Genomic DNA, 17,499 nt, shown 5'->3' with positions numbered 1-17,499 from the left:
AGGGCTGAGCTGTAGGTTAGTCGAGGTTAGTCGTCGACTAACAAGTTCTTTAACAAAAATGTCGCCCTCCTTAAACCATTTGGCGCCCTCAACAGGGCCCAAGAGAAACTTTGCATTTTGCAAATTTGCCAAGTTGCCGATTTGTGCTGCGCCTTCTTGAAAAAGATAAAGCGCCCCCTCAGGAAGCCCCAGGGCGCCCAAAATGCCATTTTTGCAAATTAAAAAAAAAAGAGCCTAAGGGAGATCAGGGCTGAGCTGTAGGTTAGTCGAGGTTAGTCGTCGACTAACAAGTTCTTTAACAAAAATGTCGCCCTCCTTAAACCATTTGGCGCCCTCAACAGGGCCCAAGAGAAACTTTGCATTTTGCAAATTTGCCAAGTTGCCGATTTGTGCTGCGCCTTCTTGAAAAAGATAAAGCGCCCCCTCAGGAAGCCCCAGGGCGCCCAAAATGCCATTTTTGCAAATTAAAAAAAAAAGAGCCTAAGGGAGATCAGGGCTGAGCTGTAGGTTAGTCGAGGTTAGTCGTCGACTAACAAGTTCTTTAACAAAAATGTCGCCCTCCTTAAACCATTTGGCGCCCTCAACAGGGCCCAAGAGAAACTTTGCATTTTGCAAATTTGCCAAGTTGCCGATTTGTGCTGCGCCTTCTTGAAAAAGATAAAGCGCCCCCTCAGGAAGCCCCAGGGCGCCCAAAATGCCATTTTTGCAAATTAAAAAAAAAAGAGCCTAAGGGAGATCAGGGCTGAGCTGTAGGTTAGTCGAGGTTAGTCGTCGACTAACAAGTTCTTTAACAAAAATGTCGCCCTCCTTAAACCATTTGGCGCCCTCAACAGGGCCCAAGAGAAACTTTGCATTTTGCAAATTTGCCAAGTTGCCGATTTGTGCTGCGCCTTCTTGAAAAAGATAAAGCGCCCCCTCAGGAAGCCCCAGGGCGCCCAAAATGCCATTTTTGCAAATTAAAAAAAAAAGAGCCTAAGGGAGATCAGGGCTGAGCTGTAGGTTAGTCGAGGTTAGTCGTCGACTAACAAGTTCTTTAACAAAAATGTCGCCCTCCTTAAACCATTTGGCGCCCTCAACAGGGCCCAAGAGAAACTTTGCATTTTGCAAATTTGCCAAGTTGCCGATTTGTGCTGCGCCTTTTTGAAAAAGATAAAGCGCCCCCTCAGGAAGCCCCAGGGCGCCCAAAATGCCATTTTTGCAAATTAAAAAAAAAAGAGCCTAAGGGAGATCAGGGCTGAGCTGTAGGTTAGTCGAGGTTAGTCGTCGACTAACAAGTTCTTTAACAAAAATGTCGCCCTCCTTAAACCATTTGGCGCCCTCAACAGGGCCCAAGAGAAACTTTGCATTTTGCAAATTTGCCAAGTTGCCGATTTGTGCTGCGCCTTTTTGAAAAAGATAAAGCGCCCCCTCAGGAAGCCCCAGGGCGCCCAAAATGCCATTTTTGCAAATTAAAAAAAAAAAGAGCCTAAGGGAGATCAGGGCTGAGCTGTAGGTTAGTCGAGGTTAGTCGTCGACTAACAAGTTCTTTAACAAAAATGTCGCCCTCCTTAAACCATTTGGCGCCCTCAACAGGGCCCAAGAGAAACTTTGCATTTTGCAAATTTGCCAAGTTGCCGATTTGTGCTGCGCCTTCTTGAAAAAGATAAAGCGCCCCCTCAGGAAGCCCCAGGGCGCCCAAAATGCCATTTTTGCAAATTAAAAAAAAAAGAGCCTAAGGGAGATCAGGGCTGAGCTGTAGGTTAGTCGAGGTTAGTCGTCGACTAACAAGTTCTTTAACAAAAATGTCGCCCTCCTTAAACCATTTGGCGCCCTCAACAGGGCCCAAGAGAAACTTTGCATTTTGCAAATTTGCCAAGTTGCCGATTTGTGCTGCGCCTTTTTGAAAAAGATAAAGCGCCCCCTCAGGAAGCCCCAGGGCGCCCAAAATGCCATTTTTGCAAATTAAAAAAAAAAGAGCCTAAGGGAGATCAGGGCTGAGCTGTAGGTTAGTCGAGGTTAGTCGTCGACTAACAAGTTCTTTAACAAAAATGTCGCCCTCCTTAAACCATTTGGCGCCCTCAACAGGGCCCAAGAGAAACTTTGCATTTTGCAAATTTGCCAAGTTGCCGATTTGTGCTGCGCCTTTTTGAAAAAGATAAAGCGCCCCCTCAGGAAGCCCCAGGGCGCCCAAAATGCCATTTTTGCAAATTAAAAAAAAAAGAGCCTAAGGGAGATCAGGGCTGAGCTGTAGGTTAGTCGAGGTTAGTCGTCGACTAACAAGTTCTTTAACAAAAATGTCGCCCTCCTTAAACCATTTGGCGCCCTCAACAGGGCCCAAGAGAAACTTTGCATTTTGCAAATTTGCCAAGTTGCCGATTTGTGCTGCGCCTTTTTGAAAAAGATAAAGCGCCCCCTCAGGAAGCCCCAGGGCGCCCAAAATGCCATTTTTGCAAATTAAAAAAAAAAAGAGCCTAAGGGAGATCAGGGCTGAGCTGTAGGTTAGTCGAGGTTAGTCGTCGACTAACAAGTTCTTTAACAAAAATGTCGCCCTCCTTAAACCATTTGGCGCCCTCAACAGGGCCCAAGAGAAACTTTGCATTTTGCAAATTTGCCAAGTTGCCGATTTGTGCTGCGCCTTTTTGAAAAAGATAAAGCGCCCCCTCAGGAAGCCCCAGGGCGCCCAAAATGCCATTTTTGCAAATTAAAAAAAAAAGAGCCTAAGGGAGATCAGGGCTGAGCTGTAGGTTAGTCGAGGTTAGTCGTCGACTAACAAGTTCTTTAACAAAAATGTCGCCCTCCTTAAACCATTTGGCGCCCTCAACAGGGCCCAAGAGAAACTTTGCATTTTGCAAATTTGCCAAGTTGCCGATTTGTGCTGCGCCTTTTTGAAAAAGATAAAGCGCCCCCTCAGGAAGCCCCAGGGCGCCCAAAATGCCATTTTTGCAAATTAAAAAAAAAAGAGCCTAAGGGAGATCAGGGCTGAGCTGTAGGTTAGTCGAGGTTAGTCGTCGACTAACAAGTTCTTTAACAAAAATGTCGCCCTCCTTAAACCATTTGGCGCCCTCAACAGGGCCCAAGAGAAACTTTGCATTTTGCAAATTTGCCAAGTTGCCGATTTGTGCTGCGCCTTCTTGAAAAAGATAAAGCGCCCCCTCAGGAAGCCCCAGGGCGCCCAAAATGCCATTTTTGCAAATTAAAAAAAAAAGAGCCTAAGGGAGATCAGGGCTGAGCTGTAGGTTAGTCGAGGTTAGTCGTCGACTAACAAGTTCTTTAACAAAAATGTCGCCCTCCTTAAACCATTTGGCGCCCTCAACAGGGCCCAAGAGAAACTTTGCATTTTGCAAATTTGCCAAGTTGCCGATTTGTGCTGCGCCTTCTTGAAAAAGATAAAGCGCCCCCTCAGGAAGCCCCAGGGCGCCCAAAATGCCATTTTTGCAAATTAAAAAAAAAAGAGCCTAAGGGAGATCAGGGCTGAGCTGTAGGTTAGTCGAGGTTAGTCGTCGACTAACAAGTTCTTTAACAAAAATGTCGCCCTCCTTAAACCATTTGGCGCCCTCAACAGGGCCCAAGAGAAACTTTGCATTTTGCAAATTTGCCAAGTTGCCGATTTGTGCTGCGCCTTCTTGAAAAAGATAAAGCGCCCCCTCAGGAAGCCCCAGGGCGCCCAAAATGCCATTTTTGCAAATTAAAAAAAAAAGAGCCTAAGGGAGATCAGGGCTGAGCTGTAGGTTAGTCGAGGTTAGTCGTCGACTAACAAGTTCTTTAACAAAAATGTCGCCCTCCTTAAACCATTTGGCGCCCTCAACAGGGCCCAAGAGAAACTTTGCATTTTGCAAATTTGCCAAGTTGCCGATTTGTGCTGCGCCTTCTTGAAAAAGATAAAGCGCCCCCTCAGGAAGCCCCAGGGCGCCCAAAATGCCATTTTTGCAAATTAAAAAAAAAAGAGCCTAAGGGAGATCAGGGCTGAGCTGTAGGTTAGTCGAGGTTAGTCGTCGACTAACAAGTTCTTTAACAAAAATGTCGCCCTCCTTAAACCATTTGGCGCCCTCAACAGGGCCCAAGAGAAACTTTGCATTTTGCAAATTTGCCAAGTTGCCGATTTGTGCTGCGCCTTCTTGAAAAAGATAAAGCGCCCCCTCAGGAAGCCCCAGGGCGCCCAAAATGCCATTTTTGCAAATTAAAAAAAAAAGAGCCTAAGGGAGATCAGGGCTGAGCTGTAGGTTAGTCGAGGTTAGTCGTCGACTAACAAGTTCTTTAACAAAAATGTCGCCCTCCTTAAACCATTTGGCGCCCTCAACAGGGCCCAAGAGAAACTTTGCATTTTGCAAATTTGCCAAGTTGCCGATTTGTGCTGCGCCTTCTTGAAAAAGATAAAGCGCCCCCTCAGGAAGCCCCAGGGCGCCCAAAATGCCATTTTTGCAAATTAAAAAAAAAAGAGCCTAAGGGAGATCAGGGCTGAGCTGTAGGTTAGTCGAGGTTAGTCGTCGACTAACAAGTTCTTTAACAAAAATGTCGCCCTCCTTAAACCATTTGGCGCCCTCAACAGGGCCCAAGAGAAACTTTGCATTTTGCAAATTTGCCAAGTTGCCGATTTGTGCTGCGCCTTCTTGAAAAAGATAAAGCGCCCCCTCAGGAAGCCCCAGGGCGCCCAAAATGCCATTTTTGCAAATTAAAAAAAAAAGAGCCTAAGGGAGATCAGGGCTGAGCTGTAGGTTAGTCGAGGTTAGTCGTCGACTAACAAGTTCTTTAACAAAAATGTCGCCCTCCTTAAACCATTTGGCGCCCTCAACAGGGCCCAAGAGAAACTTTGCATTTTGCAAATTTGCCAAGTTGCCGATTTGTGCTGCGCCTTCTTGAAAAAGATAAAGCGCCCCCTCAGGAAGCCCCAGGGCGCCCAAAATGCCATTTTTGCAAATTAAAAAAAAAAGAGCCTAAGGGAGATCAGGGCTGAGCTGTAGGTTAGTCGAGGTTAGTCGTCGACTAACAAGTTCTTTAACAAAAATGTCGCCCTCCTTAAACCATTTGGCGCCCTCAACAGGGCCCAAGAGAAACTTTGCATTTTGCAAATTTGCCAAGTTGCCGATTTGTGCTGCGCCTTCTTGAAAAAGATAAAGCGCCCCCTCAGGAAGCCCCAGGGCGCCCAAAATGCCATTTTTGCAAATTAAAAAAAAAAGAGCCTAAGGGAGATCAGGGCTGAGCTGTAGGTTAGTCGAGGTTAGTCGTCGACTAACAAGTTCTTTAACAAAAATGTCGCCCTCCTTAAACCATTTGGCGCCCTCAACAGGGCCCAAGAGAAACTTTGCATTTTGCAAATTTGCCAAGTTGCCGATTTGTGCTGCGCCTTCTTGAAAAAGATAAAGCGCCCCCTCAGGAAGCCCCAGGGCGCCCAAAATGCCATTTTTGCAAATTAAAAAAAAAAGAGCCTAAGGGAGATCAGGGCTGAGCTGTAGGTTAGTCGAGGTTAGTCGTCGACTAACAAGTTCTTTAACAAAAATGTCGCCCTCCTTAAACCATTTGGCGCCCTCAACAGGGCCCAAGAGAAACTTTGCATTTTGCAAATTTGCCAAGTTGCCGATTTGTGCTGCGCCTTTTTGAAAAAGATAAAGCGCCCCCTCAGGAAGCCCCAGGGCGCCCAAAATGCCATTTTTGCAAATTAAAAAAAAAAAGAGCCTAAGGGAGATCAGGGCTGAGCTGTAGGTTAGTCGAGGTTAGTCGTCGACTAACAAGTTCTTTAACAAAAATGTCGCCCTCCTTAAACCATTTGGCGCCCTCAACAGGGCCCAAGAGAAACTTTGCATTTTGCAAATTTGCCAAGTTGCCGATTTGTGCTGCGCCTTTTTGAAAAAGATAAAGCGCCCCCTCAGGAAGCCCCAGGGCGCCCAAAATGCCATTTTTGCAAATTAAAAAAAAAAGAGCCTAAGGGAGATCAGGGCTGAGCTGTAGGTTAGTCGAGGTTAGTCGTCGACTAACAAGTTCTTTAACAAAAATGTCGCCCTCCTTAAACCATTTGGCGCCCTCAACAGGGCCCAAGAGAAACTTTGCATTTTGCAAATTTGCCAAGTTGCCGATTTGTGCTGCGCCTTTTTGAAAAAGATAAAGCGCCCCCTCAGGAAGCCCCAGGGCGCCCAAAATGCCATTTTTGCAAATTAAAAAAAAAAAGAGCCTAAGGGAGATCAGGGCTGAGCTGTAGGTTAGTCGAGGTTAGTCGTCGACTAACAAGTTCTTTAACAAAAATGTCGCCCTCCTTAAACCATTTGGCGCCCTCAACAGGGCCCAAGAGAAACTTTGCATTTTGCAAATTTGCTAAGTTGCCAAGTTGCGCCGCGAAACGCTGCCGCGTTTGTTTTGAATCAACTAGCAGTGCTCTTCAACGTGTTCCGTTTTGATGATTCTTTCCTTTTTCTAGATGCTGCTACGTTGCTGTTCGCTCTGTTCACACTGTTCGTTTTATGCATCGCTAGCATACAATGACCGGTGTTATGGTATATCAGGGTCTGATCTGTGTTTGAAATATTTTTTGTTCGCTGCGATGATTTAATTTATTGCGGCTGGAGTGGCTATTTTTGCCAAATCATTAATAAAACTACCTTTAGTAGGGGTGCAATCTGGTCAAAATGATTTTTTTTTATGGAATTTGCAATTCCTCAGTCTTTTTAATGAAACTTAATTATGTTTAAAGGGTAGAGTAGGATACATCTGAAATATCACATTCCAAGAACAAAACCCGCGATTTTGGCAGCTTTATATATGTGGGGTACAGTTTTCACCAAAAATGATTTTTCAAAAAATCAACCTTCTAAGGCGTCATCCATAAAGTACGTCACGCTCTTAGGGGGGGGAGGGGGTTTGGCGAAGCGTGACAAAGTGTGACAAGGGGGGGAGGGGGGGTTCAGATCAGCGTGACGTACCGTTAGATTTATTTTTCTTTTAATTTGTCCTAAACAACCAACCGCAATGCCAAAAAGCTTGAAATAGAAAGCAATTCTAAAACGCATCCGTAGCCAACTCAAAAATAGGTTTGTGCAAACTTGATTCTAAGTACACGGTTTAAGCGTGTGAAATCAATACACACGATTATCGAGAAATTAAAAGTGCAACATGGAGTTAAAGTTTCTGTCAAGCTTCTGTGAAGTTTACCATGACAGTTGCGAAAGTTTAACTCCATGTTACCGACTCACATCTCTCTTTTTAATTTCTCGATAGAATTTTTGAATTTTCATGAGTTTCGTCAGATTATTAGTATGCTTCATTGAGAGTGTACTCAGTTGACAGCTACAATTTTAAATTTTCAACTGTTCTTTTGACGTGTGCGGCGCAAATTGAGCGGAAGTTTTTTTAAACCAAGTGCAAAGAACGACTTAAAAATGGACCACAACGAAATGTTTGGTGACCTTTTCAAGGCTTTCGTTAAAGCGTATCCCGAGAAGAAGAAATCTGCGTGCCAAGCAGAGGCGATCCTCTTTTGGAACCAGCTCAAAACATCTGAACCGAAGGACAAACTTCCGGAACTCGTAAGGTCAAAAATTCAGCAGCTTGAAGCGCTGGCGCTTGGACGGCAGGGAGCTTTAATGAAGTTCTGGGGGAAGGCTGCAAGCGCTGCTAGCCCAACACCTGCGGTATCGCAGTCGAGGGCGTCTCCATCGGAACATGGAGCATCGGGGTCCGGACAGTCGAGCCAAAAAGGCGAAGCAAAAATAGCGCAGCCAAGTTCCGCGAGCTGTTTGAAGCGACCTGCGCCAGTCCAGCAGAAAATCTCGGAAGAGCTGAACGAGGTTACAGCCCAAGTGCTGCGGATGAAAGAGCGCGAATCTGCGGGATTGAAGCAGGTAAGTTAAAAACTTACTTAATCCACCTATGTGGTTGGAGCCTTCCTTACTCATTACCAACAATGACTGATATGATGGGGTTGTATACAAATTTCATCTATTTTTAAGATCCGGCTTCCAAAAAGTACATCGATATCACTTAAGTGGCCATATCTCGAGACAGGGTTGCCAGATCTTCAATGTTTTGGACTCGTTGGAAAGGTCTTTTGATAACCTAACCAACGATGTGTCGGATAGTGGATCCGGACATAGTTTACATACATTTAAGTGAGATCCGGCTTCAAAAAAGTACATAAATGTCACTTAAGTGACCATATCTCGAGACAGGGTTGCCAGATCTTCAATGTTTTGGACTCGTTAGAAAGGTCTTTTGATAACCTATCCAACGATGGGTCAAATGGAGGATCCGGACATAGTTTACATACATTTAAGTGAGATCCGGCTTCAAAAAAGTACATAAATGTCACTTAAGTGACCATATCTCGAGACAGGGTTGCCAGATCTTCAATGTTTTGGACTCGTTGGAAAGGTCTTTTGATAACCTAACCAACGATGTGTTGGAGTGTGGATCCGGACATAGTTTACATACATTTAAGTGAGATCCGGCTTCAAAAAAGTACATAAATGTCACTTAAGTGACCATATCTCGAGACAGGGTTGCCAATGTTTTGGACTCGTTGGAAAGGTCTTTTGATAACCTAACCAACGATGGGTCGGATGGTGGAGCCGGACATAGTTTACATACATTTAAGTGAGATCCGGCTTCCAAAAAGTACATCAATATCACTTAAGTGGCCATATCGAGAGACAGGGTTGCCAGATCTTCAATGTTTTGGACTCGTTGGAAAGGTCTTTTGATAACCTAACTAACGATGGGTCGGATGGTGGATCCGGACATAGTTTACATACATTTAAGTGTGATCCAGATATATGTGAAAACACATTTTTATACATAACTTTTGAACTACTTATCGAAACTTCAATCTGTATAAAACTCGATCTATGGGACCCTAAACCAAGTCGAATGCAACAGGTTCGGGTCAAATCGGTTCAGCCAGTGCCGAGAAACATGAGCTAGTTTGTTGGTCACATACATACATACACACACACATACACACACACATACACACACACACATACACACACACATACACACACACATACACACACATATACACACAGACATTTGTTCAGTTTTCGATTCTGAGTCGATATGTATACATGAAGGTGGGTCTACGACGTTTTTATACAAAGTTCATTTTTAGAGCAGGATTATAGCCTTACCTCAGTGAGGAAGGCAAAAAGCTGGGTTTTTACACCTCTAAAATAAAATATGTTTATATTCTCAGCCAAGTTCCTGTCAGTAAGATCAAACATCGGCCGTCCACGCCTGGAAGAGCAGCAAACAGATTTATTGAAGGCCATCTGTGATATCGCGATCTACGGTTCGGCGGCTCAGGACAAGCGACAGTTTGAAGCGATTCGAAGTATTCATACATTGGACGAACTCAAAGATGCGCTGTTCCACCAAGGTTTCAAGCTGAGTAGATCTGCAACCTACTTACGATTGCTGCCACGTAGATCGAACACTGCGGAAGGGGGACGTCACGTCAATCCAGTTCCGGTCAAACTGCAAAAAGCCACTAACACCAAGCACCATGATCATTCAGATGGTCGATTTTGCACGTCTACAATTCGGTCTCTGGAAGAGCTCTCTTCACTGCTAGGACCGGAAGAGGTTGCATTTCTAAGCCAGGACGACAAAGCGCGAGTTGTAATCGGTTTAACAGCCGCAAACAAACAGTCCCCATTCTTGATGCACATCGAATACCGAGTTAAACTTCCAGACCACAACTGGGTCGTCGCACAGCGACACAAGCTTATCCCATCAGTCACCGCTGGAATAATTATCAAGAAAAATGGATTGGGAAAGCCGGAGGCTGTTGGGTATTCCGGTCCGACATACGTTGGAATCCGCTCCGGAAAGCACTCGTCGTCAACCGCGTATTCTCATGCACTGGATTTCAAACGATTGACCGAGCTGGAAGAATTTGCGCCGATCTTGCGTCATGATGGGATCATCAAACCCGTGGTTGTGATTGTGGTGGATGGTGGGCCTGACGAAAACCCGCGCTATCGCAAGGTTATTCAGGTCGCCATCCACCACTTTCTTGAACATAACCTTGATGCCATATTCATCGCGACTAACGCGCCGGGAAGAAGTGCCTTCAACCGGGTCGAAAGACGGATGTCCCCGTTAAGCCGAGAGCTAGCAGGTCTAATCCTCCCTCACGATCATTATGGATCACATCTAGACTCACAAATGCGGACCACAGATGAACATTTGGAGCGGCAGAATTTCAAGTTCGCTGGAAAAACGCTTGCGGAGGTTTGGGGTGGGCTGATCATTGATGGATATCCGACGGTTGCTGAATTTATTGAGCCAGAAGCGTCAGAAGTTGACCCCGAATCGTTGGACCAATGCTGGTTTTCGAACCACGTTCGAACCAGCCAATACATGCTCCAGATTGTGAAGTGTGATAATAGGTAAATTTAGCATATATTAATTTAAAACAATAATAATTAAAACATTTTTTTGCATTTTATTTCAGATCCTGCTGTTCGCCACTGCGAAGCTCTTTGTCGACGGTACTTCCTGGACGGTTTCTTCCTCCACCAATTCCGCTTATCCACTCGTCCGATGGACTAAAAGCGGCAGGAAAGGATGACCACCAACACTTTCCATCTTTGTTTGTCGCCATTTCACTCGACGTTTCGAAGATCCTACCAAAATCTTATCTTGGGTTCAAGAAAATCCCGTATGATCTGTTTTGCCCTTCTCAGACCAATCTGGTCAACGATCGGATCTGTACGACCTGTGGACTGTACCATGCGTCTCTAGTTATGCTTAAGGAGCATAAAAAAGAGCACAAAGTTACGGCAGCGACGAAGAAGATTCGTTCCAAGCGTGTCGTGACCAGACGACGAAATGAGCTATTAGTGGCGACAGCGGACGGCGGTGATCTTGACTGGCTGGATAGTGATACAGTTGATCTCACTGGTATCCCCATGGATTGGGCAGAAGGTGTTGAGAACTTAAACGATTCATATCCCATAATTGATATCGAAAAACATCTGCTAAATCCTTGGGGTGAAGATTAGCATTGCTAGATTGATTTGCGTTGACTGCTGAAACGATGATATTATATTGTTATAACAATGAAATAAAAACAACTTGAAATAAGATAACTTCGTTTTTTTAAATAAGATTTTTCTATTGGCTGGGGGAGGGGGGGGGGGGGTCATGTTATGTGACGTACTTTTATAGGGGGGGTAATATGAAGCGTGACAAAGTGTGACATGGGGGGGAGGGGGGGTTAAAAATCGCCCGATTTAGCGTGACATACTTTATGGATGACGCCTAATATGTTCTTTGAAATGGGTCGATTCCTTTGAAAGAGTAACACTGCTGAGTTACTTGTTTTGATCATTGCTTCGTATTAGAGCATTATTTTAGTTTCAATTTTTAAACGATTCATCAAATTCCATCATATTTTTGGAAAATGTTAGTAAACTATCTAAGATCAATCCTTCGCTTTTTCGCTATCATGTAAATTGTTTTTGTTCGTTAGAAGTAATTAGATTAGATTAGATAGATTAGATTAGATTTGTTCGTAAGAAGTAATGAGAAGTGAATCGTTTTTTGACCCATAGTCAGACAAACTGACGGTACAGTAATGTTAACTTGATAAAGTTTTCAATGTTATTTTGAGATAGAATAATGTTGATTTTAAATGAAATATGTTTGTATGAAAATTGATTACCTTTCCGAATAGGGGATTCATACTCGTACTGTTGCTAAATAACTGTTGCAGTTTGCCGATAATCAAACAACATTTTATGATTAGTGCAGGGACCTAATGGAAAGGGCAAATGGATAAAATTTATGTGTCTTTCTGAAACTCACTTTTTCATTTGCTAACGTAGCTGTTATTTTTTTTGTAATCAAAAAACGAACAGCATTTTCCACCCCCCCCCCCCCCCCCGCTCATCACTTGGCGCCCCTTGTACAAATATAGGCGCCCTACGAGGAGAAGCGCCCTCGCCAAGAACATTGGCGCCCTAAACCCGCCAACAGCGACTAACTAGTTCAAAATCGTACAGCTCAGCCCTGATCAAACCCAAAATTTCGAATTCAAATTCAAATACACATGATGCTTAATCTTTTTCTTAGGAATTGTAAAAATTTCTTAAATAATAAAAAAATCCAAAATACCAAAGGAAACCCCCTATTGAGTGCTTTAATCGCTGGAATTCTTTGATTTGTTGTAAAAGACAGGATTTTTAAAATCACTTCAAAACGCAAAATCAAATTTGCTATCGAAAATGACTCAACAAAATTTAAAAATGCTTAATAAAGAAATAAAAACTGCCCTTCAACAAATATTGCCGCAAAGCTGAAAAAAAAAATACTACAATTTTTAATTTGTTTTATTTTGTTGATCAGACTGTGTGAAAAATCAGTTTTTCTCAGTGTTATCTAATAAGGTTCAATTATTCAACCTATGATAAGTCTTTCCGAAAAAAGTGGTTTAAAAAAAATGCTTTCTTTCATATCTTTTTATATTTAAAAATCTAGCCGAACATTTAAAAACATCGAAATTAGGCGTTTTTTTGCATGTTTCAAAATCTTTTGAATCTAAACATTTGAAAATATTTTCTTGGGAACTAGCATCCAATTTTTAAAATGTGTAAATTTCAACATTGAAAATTTAAGCAATGGTCTTCAAGATATCGCAAGTTCTACTCTTCGTGGACAAAGTTAAATAAAAATATCGGACATAATTTTCGAGAAGAGTAATTCTCTACCAAAACCGGAAATGGATTTTATTTGTATTTTTTGATTTGGCTCAAACTTTGTAGGGGCCTTTCTTATGACCAAAGAAGCTATTTTGTGTCACTGGTTCACCCATACAAATCCCCAAACAATGTTGGCAGCTGTCCGTTCAAAAATGGTACGTAATTACTTGAAACCCTGCAACTTTTTAAGGAATTTTCTGATCGATTTGGTGTCTTGGGCAAAGTTGTAGGTTTTGATGAGGGGCATTCAGAAAAGATATTTTTTTATTTAGTTTTTTACACAATAAATCAATTTGCCAAATGGGCGTAATATTGTTTCTTTGGCCTACAAATGTTAAAATCTATCCAGTAAATAGTAAAAAAATATAAGTAATTAAAAATATTCTCTATCAAAAATCCAAAAAGTTTGAACTAGCAAAAATGAAATGCTATGCCTTATTTGTTATTCATTTTTGAACAATTTCTTTTGTATCAAAAGGATAACAGATTTGAAGATTAATTAAAGTGATTTTGCTTTTGAGTAAAAGTTTGTATGCTTTGAATTCGTAAATGAAGAACATTTCTTCCTAGTGTGATAAAGTATCGTAAAAAGAAACCTAAACTCGTGATCAGTAGCTTAAGGACGTAATTTTTCCTCAGACAAAGAGATGTAAAATCTATTAGTCAAAAAGCAAAACTTAATAATATTTCCTTGCCAGCTTTTAAGAACTATTCGAAATTTGCAAATAAATTTCTTTCAAGTTCAAAATCGTTGTTTATACAAAAAAAATCTTGACAATGTCCCTTTATCTTCCTCAAGTCAAAATTTGCTGTCCCTCTGCCGGAAAAGCTCCCCCTCCTCCCAAGAGATTTCACGCTTTGCTCCGCCGAGCGACTATTATCTCGCCAATTAGTTTATAAAAATGTAAATTTTCCTTGCACAAACACGAAGTTGGACACTTTTGTCCTTCCTCCTCTTGCTCGAAGCTCACGATTTCTCCTCACAGCTTTGTCGCGCCGTCTGTCAGTTTTATGAGACAGCCATTGTACACAACGGGGTCCACTTTTTTTCTGTTATTTTTTTTAAATTTTTTGTATTTGTTCGTCGTTCCTCTTCCTCGTTGTTTGCTCCTATCTTTTTTGTGTGTGTATGTGCAACATTGAGACTCGGCCAACAGCTGCTGTTTCGGGAACCGGAAGTGGACCGTTTTTTTCCTTTCTTTCTTTGTTTGACCTGCCATGCCGGGTTGTCCCGGCGAGTGACAATTGGACAACGTTTGTTGACGTTTTCGTTTCTGCTGTGATTTTCCACGACTTTGATCAGGATGAATGTTTACAGTTGGTTTCGGTCAAAATGTTTCAATCAATTAAACTTTTCATCAATTTATTTTAAAGACAACCCCAAAAAAATGTGCTTCAATTCCTGTTTGTTGAATTTTTAACGACCAGCAATAGGGTACGGTAACCCCCCCTCAAGCTTGACTGCACTTCCGGTTGACATCCTGGTGGCTCTATTTTAAGTTCCAAGTTTGCTTTTTTTTGTGTGTGACGATCCCAGCAACGACATGCAAAACCGGAGACCGGTCCTAACGGACCGTGAACCGAAATAAAAATATGAATAGGGAAACACACAGTTTCTGTTTGGACAAATAACATTCGCAAGGATGGCCGCCGGAGAGGGTTGGGGGGAAAAAGGTGGAGGAGGAACTTGAATCGGACGCTTCCTGCATTTGAATGGTGTCCATTTGAACTGGTCGTTGTGCTTTTTTTTCCGTCGTAGTTTTGCTACAACAATAACAACATTCAGAGGAATCGGTTCAAATTTGTTCAAACCCGGAATGGCAAATTCGCTCTGGCAGATGTTTTCTGTTTGCTTTGGAAAGCTTTTTTAGGGTGCTAGAAAAATGAATGAATTTGACGTTTTTGTTGTTGTGATCATTCTATGTTGATTGTTTTTATGAACTTGGGAAATGGGTATCATCATGTTGACATAATCGATCAGTGTAGAGATGATATCAAGAGATTTGATTTTTGTCATATTTATAATCAATTCAGAAAACATGTTTTGAAGCTGCGTTTATCAGTATACCTGATTTCTTTGTTTTATGTTACCTGGACATAGTTTAAAGAATAAAATAACTCGGATATCATAGATTCTTCTTTTAAAAATAAATCATATTTTTTTTGTATTTTTGTTTTTTGTTGTATTTTTGAATTTTTGCATTGTTGTATTTTTGTATTTTTGTATTTTTGTATTTTTGTATTTTTGTATTTTTGTATTTTTGTATTTTTGTATTTTTGTATTTTTGTATTTTTGTATTTTTGTATTTTTGTATTTTTGTATTTTTGTATTTTTGTATTTTTGTATTTTTGTATTTTTGTATTTTTGTATTTTTGTATTTTTGTATTTTTGTATTTTTGTATTTTTGTATTTTTGTATTTTTTGTATTTTTGTATTTTTGTATTTTTGTATTTTTGTATTTTTGTATTTTTGTATTTTTGTATTTTTGTATTTTTGTATTTTTGTATTTTTGTATTTTTGTATTTTTGTATTTTTGTATTTTTGTATTTTTGTATTTTTTGTATTTTTGTATTTTTGTATTTTTGTATTTTTGTATTTTTGTATTTTTGTATTTTTGTATTTTTGTATTTTTGTATTTTTGTATTTTTGTATTTTTTGTATTTTTGTATTTTTGTATTTTTGTATTTTTGTATTTTTGTATTTTTGTATTTTTGTATTTTTGTATTTTTGTATTTTTGTATTTTTGTATTTTTGTATTTTTGTATTTTTGTATTTTTGTATTTTTGTATTTTTGTATTTTTGTATTTTTGTATTTTTGTATTTTTGTATTTTTGTATTTTTGTATTTTTGTATTTTTGTATTTTTGTATTTTTGTATTTTTGTATTTTTGTATTTTTGTATTTTTGTATTTTTGTATTTTTGTATTTTTGTATTTTTGTATTTTTTGTATTTTTGTATTTTTGTATTTTTGTATTTTTGTATTTTTGTATTTTTGTATTTTTGTATTTTTGTATTTTTGTATTTTTGTATTTTTGTATTTTTGTATTTTTGTATTTTTGTATTTTTGTATTTTTGTATTTTTGTATTTTTGTATTTTTGTATTTTTGTATTTTTGTATTTTTGTATTTTTGTATTTTTGTATTTTTGTATTTTTGTATTTTTGTATTTTTGTATTTTTGTATTTTTGTATTTTTGTATTTTTGTATTTTTGTATTTTTGTATTTTTGTATTTTTGTATTTTTGTATTTTTGTATTTTTGTATTTTTGTATTTTTGTATTTTTGTATTTTTGTATTTTTGTATTTTTGTATTTTTGTATTTTTGTATTTTTGTATTTTTGTATTTTTGTATTTTTGTATTTTTGTATTTTTGTATTTTTGTATTTTTGTATTTTTGTATTTTTGTATTTTTTGTATTTTTGTATTTTTGTATTTTTGTATTTTTGTATTTTTGTATTTTTGTATTTTTGTATTTTTGTATTTTTGTATTTTTGTATTTTTGTATTTTTGTATTTTTGTATTTTTGTATTTTTGTATTTTTGTATTTTTGTATTTTTGTATTTTTGTATTTTTGTATTTTTGTATTTTTGTATTTTTTTGTATTTTTGTATTTTTGTATTTTTGTATTTTTGTATTTTTGTATTTTTGTATTTTTGTATTTTTGTATTTTTGTATTTTTGTATTTTTGTATTTTTGTATTTTTGTATTTTTGTATTTTTGTATTTTTGTATTTTTGTATTTTTGTATTTTTGTATTTTTGTATTTTTGTATTTTTGTATTTTTGTATTTTTGTATTTTTGTATTTTTGTATTTTTGTATTTTTGTATTTTTGTATTTTTGTATTTTTGTATTTTTGTATTTTTGTATTTTTGTATTTTTGTATTTTTGTATTTTTGTATTTTTGTATTTTTGTATTTTTGTATTTTTGTATTTTTGTATTTTTGTATTTTTGTATTTTTGTATTTTTGTATTTTTGTATTTTTGTATTTTTGTATTTTTGTATTTTTGTATTTTTGTATTTTTGTATTTTTGTATTTTTGTATTTTGTATTTTTGTATTTTTGTATTTTTGTATTTTTGTATTTTTGTATTTTTGTATTTTTGTATTTTTGTATTTTGTATTTTTGTATTTTTGTATTTTTGTATTTTTGTATTTTTGTATTTTTGTATTTTTGTATTTTTGTATTTTTGTATTTTTGTATTTTTGTATTTTTGTATTTTTGTATTTTTGTATTTTTGTATTTTTGTATTTTTGTATTTTTGTATTTTTGTATTTTTGTATTTTTGTATTTTTGTATTTTTGTATTTTTGTATTTTTGTATTTTTGTATTTTTGTATTTTTGTATTTTTGTATTTTTGTATTTTTGTATTTTTGTATTTTTGTATTTTAGTACTTTAGTATTTTAGTATTTTTGTATTTTATCTTGTGTTGTTTTAGAACTTGTTTCAACATCGATTTTCAATTTTTTAAATTAAAAACAGATTGAGTACTTTGTACTTAAAGTTTCAGCCAAATCAAATATTACAAATCATTTCCCTTCCAAAAACCCATGACCAAATTACACTCGAAAAAATCTGAAAACTTCACCAGCAAAAGTCAAACTCTGAAATCCCGCAGCCAAATGAGTTGGCGTAAAAATTTTGAATTTAATTCGAAATTAATTACTTCTTAAAAGTTAAACCCAACTTTGTCGGTCGTGGGCGTACAGCAGATCCGGATGACTTGTGCAGCTCAACTGCGAGACTCCAAGTCTTCCTCTCAACTTGTGAAAGTGAGTCTCGGTTCGTTTTTCGAGGGTGATGCTGGCGGTGGATATAAATTGCACAATACTTAAT

The 17,499-nt window shown here is 38.4% G+C and overlaps 2 protein-coding genes across 2 annotated transcripts in view; both read left to right on the top strand.

The window, feature by feature from the left end:
• Window positions 1-17,499, top strand: part of LOC120432351 (hemicentin-1-like) — a 295,990-nt gene that overhangs the window by 238,252 nt on the left and 40,239 nt on the right. The gene's annotated exons all lie outside the window — the stretch shown is intronic.
• LOC120432352 (uncharacterized) lies at window positions 8,362-11,085 on the top strand. Its single transcript, XM_039597538.2, has 2 exons — window positions 8,362-10,352; window positions 10,418-11,085. Exons 1-2 carry the CDS (start codon window positions 9,139-9,141, stop codon window positions 10,965-10,967), a joined length of 1,764 nt encoding a protein of 587 aa, XP_039453472.1. The 5' UTR covers window positions 8,362-9,138; the 3' UTR covers window positions 10,968-11,085.

This window comes from Culex pipiens, chromosome 3, assembly GCF_016801865.2.
Source record: "Culex pipiens pallens isolate TS chromosome 3, TS_CPP_V2, whole genome shotgun sequence".
Classification (NCBI taxonomy): Eukaryota; Metazoa; Arthropoda; class Insecta; order Diptera; family Culicidae; genus Culex; species Culex pipiens.
This window is presented reverse-complemented; position numbering and strand designations above follow the sequence as displayed.